The sequence below is a fragment of the Musa acuminata genome, chromosome BXJ3-8 (genome assembly GCF_036884655.1).
Source record: "Musa acuminata AAA Group cultivar baxijiao chromosome BXJ3-8, Cavendish_Baxijiao_AAA, whole genome shotgun sequence".
NCBI lineage: Eukaryota > Viridiplantae > Streptophyta > Magnoliopsida > Zingiberales > Musaceae > Musa > Musa acuminata.
Window position 1 is genome coordinate 30,788,468 of NC_088356.1, and position 9,608 is coordinate 30,798,075.

A 9,608-nucleotide genomic window follows, 5' to 3' on the forward strand; every position below is an offset into this window, starting at 1 on the left:
ATAGTTTGGACATGAGCCATTGTGTATCGGAAATGAGGTCAAATCTATGCTAACTCTCTCGAACATATATGAGGAGTTAAAAAAGATTTATATAGTAGGTAGAGAAGGAAATAGAGACACGCATTGATTGACTCAGTTTTGAATGAGCAATCATGTTTCGGGTTTTTGAAAGGATGAGTGGCATCAAAAAGTTAAAAGACTCATTTTGTACTCCGAGGAGTTTGATGTAAGCTGAATCCATTAATATTATGAAAAGGATGATGGAGATACTTGCAGCTATGAATGGGACAAAGATCAATGTCATCCTCTACCTACTGTAACATCCTTGCAGCTATTTTCATTCTCATATGATTGATAAGAACTTTTACTCACCAAAGCTGTCATACAAAGGAAAACTCATGAAAGCCCTCAGTTTACAGTCACAAATCGGAACAAACTCAAGGGCAAACATACAAGAAATGACAACTTAATCTTTGAAATAACTGCAATAACATCATTTCATTAAAGCATACTTAATTTTTTTTTATTTTTCAAATTTATAATTCAAGCAGACTTTGACTTCAAACATTACAGAAACGACCGTAGCAGGAGCTTTAAGTATATAATTGGCATTGATGCACAGGCAGTTCTTATAAGAAAAGGAATGATGATGGTGAAGTCATGCACACAAGCAGCCTCATTAACACAAGGAGATTGGATAATGCTTCATAACATCACTCGGTTCACTATTTTGTTGAATTATTGCCAATGCAGTAAGTTTAAGTAGCAGGGGGAAGCTAAATCAGATGAACAATACCCAACTGTCCACTGAAGGATTCAAACAGGGCATGGAGGTTCCCTGAACATATAGAATGGGAGTTCCCAATGGAAATTGACAACCAGAAGAACATGAAATGATGAGTAAACAGAGTCCCAGAACAAAGAGAAAGTGTAAGTTCTGCATTATTTCACTGTTCATGGTTTCCAGAGGATGGTGGTCTCGGCAATCATGGAGGTCACAACATAGGGATCCATGTTTGACGCTGGCCTCCGGTCCTCGAAATAACCTGCACATATGGCACAGCCATCACAACAAAGTTTGACTATGCAATTGCATGCCAAGTTGATGCAGTAAAAACTATCAAGAAATGTACAAAAAGAAAAAAAATGTAGGGAAGGAATCTGACCTTTGCCATTTTGCTCTGTCTCACGACCAACTCGAATGGATGCACCGCGATTAGCAACTCCCTGGAGATCGTAAAGTGTGATTGTGAGAAGAATAGTTTCCTCTAAATCAGTATGTTTTTTATCAGACAAGCATCGCATACCCATATGAAGGTGTTGATGTCAGCAGTCTCATGTCGTCCAGTGAGGCGGCGTTCATTGCCTTCTCCATATGCAGCAATGTGCTCCTTGTGCATCTTGCCAAGCTTTTCAATAGCACTCTTGATGATTTCATATCCTCCATCATTTCTCATGGATTTGGTACTGAAAACATTATTGTGAAAATATAAAGATTGATTGTTTTCTTGATTGCATGACAAGAATTAGGAGCATAATGATGTTTTCCTTTACCTATAATTTGTGTGCGCACCAGCACCATTCCAATCTCCCTAGTAGATTAACACAAGAAAATAATAATTTCGTATATCAAGCAGCACAAGTTTCATTGCATGGTCTTATATTACAGAATGACAAATGATTAGACATGTTGGAATATATTGAGAATACAAGTTCTGACCTGGATTGGCTTTGGATCTAAAGAGAGAACTACTCCTGCAATCTCAGTGATTCTCTATTTGAACAATTAAGTTTGATTGTATTAGCAAGGTTAATTTTACATGAAATCTATAAGATGAAATTTCCAATATGTGGAAATTACCTCAAGAATGTAGCGGGCAACCCATATTTGATCACCAGAAGAAATGCCAACAGAAGGTCCAACCTGAAACTCCCACTGCAATTCAACAAAGAAATTGTTACAAGGTTCTGCACCATGTAAGACAAGGAGCAGGACTCCAAATTAATGAAAGAAACAAAAGATATTACCTGGCCTGGCATGACTTCTCCATTGATGCCGCTAACATTGATGCCAGCATAAAGACAGGCCTTGTAGTGGGCATCAACTATGTCACGGCCGAAAGATTTATCTGCACCAGCAGAGCAATAGTATGGACCCTGAACAGAAATTTTTATTTATTAGATATAATTGAAAGTGTCAAAGTTGAGGTATGTGATTGGAGTTTCAAGACAAATTCAAAGTAACAGAAAATAATCATATCAATGGACCAATCAAATGGACATGTATCATTCTCTACTTCATGATCTTAATTCAGAGTCATTGCACGAAAGAGTTGTATTGCACCTTCTACTCAAATTTGAGAGGAGCAGCTGATGATCCAAATTAATAGAAAACATAACAGAACATGTCTTGTCTTATTTATGTTTCTACATGTCCTCAATCTCAGAGATATTAGATAATAGACATAAAAGTTTGAAGATAAGAAATTGATGAGAAAGAAACAGTTAATAGTTGTATACTATTTTTAAGTCTCACAGAACCAGAAAACCAAGAAATAAAATAAACATGAGGGCCAGAAGTTGACTTTAGGCAAACAAAAGACATTATAAACAAGCAATAAAGCAACAGAAAGCAAAATGGAACCCACCATGTCAACACCAATAAGTCTAATTCGAGATTATTACCTGAGGACCAGGAAAGCCACCAACCGGCCACCCAAGAGGCCATTTGACATCTTTTTGCAAGAGGGTGTACTCCTGCTCAATTCCATACCTGAATGAGTAACAAGATGAACCAAAAAAGATCCATTAACTCAGAAGAACAAAAGGTTGAAATGTGGCAAAAATATGATATATAGAAACATACCAAGGCTCTTCTGCAACAACATCAGGATGGCTAAAAACCTTAGCAGCATTGTATCTTTTGTTAGTGGGGATTGGCTCTCCAGCCGGGGTATAACAGTCACACATAACCTATAAACCATCAAACAAATGTGAAATTATATTTACCAATGCACATTCAACCGCAACTTGTACACTTTCTCCTAAATTATAAGATACAAAGAAGGGATCAAATGCATATTTAATGGGATGTTGGTAAAAATATTATATTCCTCATGAACATTGTAATATAGTTACACAAATAATATTATTTAACAATATCAGACAGACACATAAATGCTGATAGCGGATCATATGCATCAAGTTGTCATGCTGGCTTGAAGTAATTACTTCAGTCTACAGACTACTATCCAAAAGGTGACTGTATAGTGTTACCAAATATGACAAGAACTAACTATAACCTGTATTAGTCAATTTGCTTGCTCTACCACCATTTAAACAGACTAAATATTTTCAAGTAATAATATAAAATATATACTATTTGGTTTCAATTTACTAAGCAGTACTGAAATAAGCAATCTTGAAGGCTTTGTAGAACCCATGTATGCCTTTCAGAAATTCTGTAGAATTAGATCCATGCCTTTCAAATCATCAAAGTGATATGTCATTTGTGTTGTTAATGGTATCTAAGATAGGCAATCAGATGTGAATATACACGAGTCTCCAAGTGAAGAAAGAGACAGTAGCGAGTCTTCTGGGCAAGACAATGGAAAAATAGTTTGGTAATCATACATAAACTCATGTTTGATTTTGTAGAAATATAAGTGCACAATAATCAAACATACCGTGAGAAAAAGCCTTAGAAACCAAAAGGATCAACTTCAAACAATTCATAAAATTTATTATCCAAAATATTCAACTAAAAAGCTGGCTAAGTGCTTAAATTATGGATTAATATCCGACACATGATATGGATGCAATGGCTGTGATGAATGCTCCAGTGCAGTATATGCTGGTTGATAGACAGAGATTATACTTACAAGGATGTTGTTTCCCCTCCTGAATGGATCCTTGAAAATTGCTTGAGGACTACAAGATACATGATACAGATACACGTTATTAACATGAAAACAAACTAAGAGCTAATATTTAAAACTAACTAAAATAAGAAAAAAGAAAATGCAAAGGAGATAAAATACTTACTATAAGATTACTTCGCTGTCCTCACCAGGAGCTTGACCTGTGCTAGAACCATCGTAGTTCCACTTAGGAAGCTGGGAGGGATCAGTGACAGGACCTGGGAGAGTCTGCCAAGAGAAAGAAAGAAATTGTAAGTGCTTTAATCATAACAGATGGGATGATATTTTTAGCTATATATATCTGAGACATAAAAAATGCAGGCTTAAATGAAAAAAAAACAAATTTGTTCAAATCTTACCCTAGCCTTGCTTCTTAAGTCCAGACCAGATCCTCCAATCCTGAAGCATGTAGTAGGCATGTTAAGTATCACATAATAAAAGAGTTCAGTGACAGAATGATTTGCTAGAGTAAAAAAGCACCTCTCAGTGGACCCAATCAATCTCAAGAGCAAAGAGATCAACACCAATCGATCAAACAACCGAACAAGAAAAAGATAACATAATTCGAAACAGAGTTGAAGTAGTCATTATGACCCATCAAATATTCACTAAAGTGAGTAGCACAAAAAATCCATACAAGTGGGAAAAAAACGATTTTTGCATCATTGTAAACCATGGAATATCTTGCTTAAAAGCCAGAATGCCAGCACAAATTCCGAAAATAACCAAAGAAAATCTCTACAACATGGAAGAAGTTGATACATGGAAGAACCAAAGACACAAAAATTTCTAACAAAGGCGGATCTTTTCTTTGCCAGAACAAATCAATGATAGGGCAGCCAACCATGTCTGCTACAAAAGACGAACAGAGATCTAAGAAGCAAGAGCCAAGCTACGCACATAAAAGTCCCAAATAACCAAAAGCGTTTCCCAACAGATCTCAACCAGGGCCAAACATGGACCAATGTTGAAAACCGCAAAGAATCCCGAAAGGTGGCGTCGATAACCAAAAGCAAGCCGAAAAGGAGCAATCTTTCCACCGGAACTCCCAACAAAACCCAAAAAAGTAGCAGAAAAACCCAGGAAAGCAGAAGAAGAGAAAGAACGCACCATATGTATTCAGCTATGATCTTGTCGGTCGTCTCTGAAAGGTCGAGGTTGATGAGATCCGTAAGCAGAGCCATGGTCGCGATCCAACTCTTACCAACACAAAGAGGCGCGAGGGTGGGGGGAAGACCGGGGGATGGAATAGCTTTTATAGACGAGCGCGGAAGTGATAGTGCGGAATATAAATTTTTTGTTTTTAATTATTATTATTATTATTATTATTATTAAATTATTTCCATTTTAGGAAAATAATGATATTTGAAGTAAACACGATTGATTATTCAAGAGGAATTTTTCGAAAAAATAAAATAATAAATAATTATGATTAGTCATAAAGTAATAATTATACAAGTAGGCAAAAAATATATATTAAACTTCTTAAATCAGAATCGTATCATAAATAAATCTAATGTAGTAATCCAATCCCACTATCAGATCCAAAGAGGCTCCTCATATACATAAATTTGTTGGTCAAATGATAAAAATAATATTAGAATTTATGTTAAACTGGATTTGATTGGATTAAGTTTTTGCTTTTGATGAATAGATAGATAATGTTCCTTTTTGTGGGAGCATAAGAAAAGAAATCTATACGAGGAGAACATGAGAAATAACATATATAAGTTGCAAATTATAGGAAGTTAAAAAGAAATCGAAAACTAACATAACTAAAATATCTGAACAATCCAATCCCAAATTATTGTTTGTAATTATGTGGAAAGAGATATTGAGAAGGGAAGGGTAGGTGGCGCCGTTTTGCCAAAAAGATTTGTTGGAATTTGGGGACATGGATCTGTGGCTTCACCTAACACCAAACTTGTGGAATTGATTCACGATTAGCTCAATTTGCATTTAAATGATCAGAATATTCTCGGCCTCTGGAGGTGGAGTCGGAGGTGGTGGTAATCATTCTCCATTGGTTTCCAAAATCATAGAAAAACTTACATACAAACTTGTATTTATAATGAGATAGGATCATAATTGTGGAATACAATAATAACCGGATTTCATTCATCACAAGGTTGAAGAAGAAGGTTCAGCTCCTTGTTTTAGTGTGAATCTAATATAGACTCAAATTTGTCGTTAATTTGATTTAGTAAAATTAATTATATATATCATTTAACCCTTTAAAATTTGAACTCTTAATCTTCTTACTCAAGTGTGAAGCTTTCTTATCATCACATATTAACATCATTTATGTTAATATTATTAACACAGCTATACAAAGGATTTATTTGTGCATGTCTCTAGCATTTATTTGACCTTTAGTATGTTTAAAAGAGGGTTTACCTTCAACCCTTAACACATGCCACCCATGACCTGCTTTGAAATCTTTATTTTTACAATTTTACTAAACTATTTGTGTTCAATATTCATACACAATCATAAAATAAAATATAATTTTCATATACTCAAGTCAAGTTGGGCAAAGTCCGAATAAGTTCATGCCTTTTTTTGTTTTCGAGATTTAAACTTTTGTCATCATATAGCTTTATTATTATATTAAAAAATATCATATAAAAATACATAAGATATCTTTCTACTCGTTGCATCACACATATTCTAAAATATCTGTTTTATGCATGATGAGTTCACCCAGGACAATAAAAAAATTTGAACCACTTGAGATATCTTATGATATCATGCATGATGTATTAGCATAGCCAAATAGATCTTTAGTATTCGATATATCCTATAATATCTCTTATATGAGTGATGAGTCTATTCATAATAAAAAAGTATCTAAAATATTTGACTTATCTAGTAACATCTCCTTTAAGACTTAAGGAGGTCAAAATGAGAGTCCCAACTTAGGGAGGTCAAGTTGAGAAGTCCAATGTTATACCATGTACCCTCACATATTGAAATTATCAATATAACTTAGAAATCACTCTTGCTTATTAAGATTTTATATTTGAAGAGTAAACGAAGCCTCAAAGACATAGTGCAATCGATACATAGTTATTATCTTGAGGATAATTAGAAGATGATACCAAGTTAAAGATGTAAGCTAAAACAAATGAGGTGGTGATCTTAATAAGATAATCTACTTAAAGAATAATTGCTTTAAGGAAACGACTATCTTGAAAGATATGATAGACCGAAGAAGTGATCGTTTTGACAATATAAACAACTTAAGGAGAAAATATTTTGAAGTTTGGCCAACTTGAGGAAGCTATCAGTGCAAAGAGGTTAAATTATTGCCGACCTAAGAGAGCAAGGTGTAAAAATATTTTGATTTCAGAACGTGTCGTATAGATTGTCCATCTTTATGTCACTTCTTGATGTTGCCCTTTTTTTTATTATTATAAACTTCGATTACCATATGTCGATTCACATTTTAGAATAGTTCAAGAAATATTATTAGAGATTTCTTAGCCATCAACTAGAAAAATCACGATGACCTTAAACCATTGATGAATGTGCAAATTATCATAGGCAAGTGTGAATTGACCTCTTGCTAAGTCTCGTAATCTCATAATGTAGTCCACTATCTTACCTTATCGAATGATCAACAATATTATTGTAGACTTCTACAAGTGTTGGCAGTTAAAAAAGTGAAGCTCAAAATTATTTGTCATCTGCCCAAAGGATGTAATCGACACAGGAGGAAGGTGAGAGTAATATTCTTAAGCATTTTTTCATAAAATAGTAAAAATAATTTGACTTATGAGAGAGTTGAAAGTGGTACTGGTTTTGTGAAAAAATTGGATTTAGATTTAGAAGCTATTGGTTTTGGAGAGAATAATTTTCTCCTTAACATGATGAGTAAAAGCTATTGGTTTTGGAGCCCCACTTGGTTGGGTTTTCTCTCTCAAATGTTACATCTTATATCATTAAGGCATTTATCCTTATCTTATAATTGTTCATGCAAACTAGGACTCATCTCATAAGTGAAGTATACTTTAGATTGAGGTAGAGGCGGTTTAAGCTAAATTAAGATTGTCCTATCAAGTAAGTGATTTGTGATGCCTGATAGGGGCTTATGACAGCATTGGGTTGGTTGGTGAGACAATCAACCAAGAATTCACACCTTGTTATTGATAATTAGTTAGATTATATATCACCGCTAGCTGTGTCAATTATAGGAGAAGAGGAAAAATAATTTACATCATCTTGATCAAGAATTGAACTAATTGAAGGCAGATAGATTTACTTGCAGAATATTTTGTATTTCCATTGATTATCTCGATTCATTAGTGTTGAATCTCATATTTTGATGATGAAACTACTTGATATATGTTTATGATTTAATCTACATTTTGAGTGACGCAGGATACTTTAATCAGGATGAGACAATTAAAGCAGAAAAATCATGTTGGGCCGAAGGAACATGTCAGAAGATTGGACGTCAGGCCGGTGGATTGGTCGACGTATCGACAGAAGGCTTCGGGCCGTGGACTCGGGCATTGGGCCAAGAAAAGCGGGTATTGCGCCAAAGATATCGGAGTTGCGGAGTCAATTGGCCGATTGGGCAATAGGCCGCAGGAGAGGACGATGCGCCGAAGAATCGGACGAAGCGTTGAGGGACCAATGACATGCCGGACAACTTGATTAATGCTTAGTATTAATTGTCTAGATCGAAGTTTGTTTTACATGTGCAGGATTAACTATGATGGAAGTAAGACATGCAGCTATTGAATCTCATATTTTAATAATGAAACCACTTGATATATGTTTATGATTTAATCTGCATTTTGAGTGACACAAGATGCTTCGATCAGGATGAGACAATTAAAGCAGGAAAAATCATGTTGTGCCGGAGGAACATGTCAGAAGATTGGACGTCGGGCCAGTAGATCGGTCGACGTATCGATAGAAGGATTCGGGTCGTGGACTCGGGCATTGGGCCAAGAAGAGCGGGTATTGTGCCAAGGATATCGGAGTTGCGGAGTCAATTGGTCGATTGGGCAATAGGCCGCAGGAGAGGACGATGCGCCGAAGAATCGGACGAAGCGTCGAGGGACCAATGACATGCCGGACAACTTGGTTAATTGCTTAAGATTAATAGTCTCGATCGAAGTTTTGTTTTACATGTGCAGGATTAACTACGATGGAAGTAAGACATGCAACAGGAGTTACGCTGGAGTCAAGACTATGATCACGTTGGGAGTTTGAGAGTTCGACGGAAGTCCGGACGGTCGTCGGAGGTTCTAAGGGAACAAATCCAAGAAGGCTAGGAGTTTGCTAAAAGAAGCTCGTCGGAACTCGCCAAGTGGATCATCGCAAGTCCAGGAGTTTGTTAGAAGTCCGCAGGAGCATCACCGAGGGTTCATCGGATGATCGACGAAAGTTCACCGGAAGCTCACCGGAAGAAGCGAATGATGCACCGAAGCAAGTTGCAGAAAATGTCTTAAGAAAAATCGTAGTTAGCATAATGATTAAGTTAGAAATGGGAGGTGATCCCATTAACTTAATCTTGGGGCAATTGGGCCCTTGACAGACCCAAATTGGGCCGAATGGATCAACCCATTCGGACCAGATTTCTTGGCCAGCGGTGGCATCGCCTGGGTTGGTAGTGGCACCGCCCAGGGCTCAGTCTCTGAGTGAGACTGGGCGATGCAACCGCCCCTGATAAGC

At 36.2% G+C, this 9,608-nt stretch overlaps 1 protein-coding gene across 1 annotated transcript; it reads right to left on the bottom strand.

Annotated features, from left to right (window-relative positions):
• Nucleotides 1–693: 693 nt before the first annotated feature.
• LOC135645016 (glutamine synthetase nodule isozyme-like) lies at nucleotides 694–5,156 on the bottom strand. Its single transcript, XM_065163041.1, has 13 exons — nucleotides 5,031–5,156; nucleotides 4,280–4,319; nucleotides 4,045–4,148; nucleotides 3,882–3,930; nucleotides 2,867–2,973; nucleotides 2,686–2,773; nucleotides 2,029–2,157; nucleotides 1,862–1,936; nucleotides 1,721–1,774; nucleotides 1,555–1,592; nucleotides 1,308–1,467; nucleotides 1,167–1,227; nucleotides 694–1,046 (listed from the first exon to the last, which is right to left on the bottom strand). Exons 1-13 carry the CDS (start codon nucleotides 5,102–5,104, stop codon nucleotides 955–957), a joined length of 1,071 nt encoding a protein of 356 aa, XP_065019113.1. The 5' UTR covers nucleotides 5,105–5,156; the 3' UTR covers nucleotides 694–954.
• Nucleotides 5,157–9,608: the final 4,452 nt, after the last annotated feature.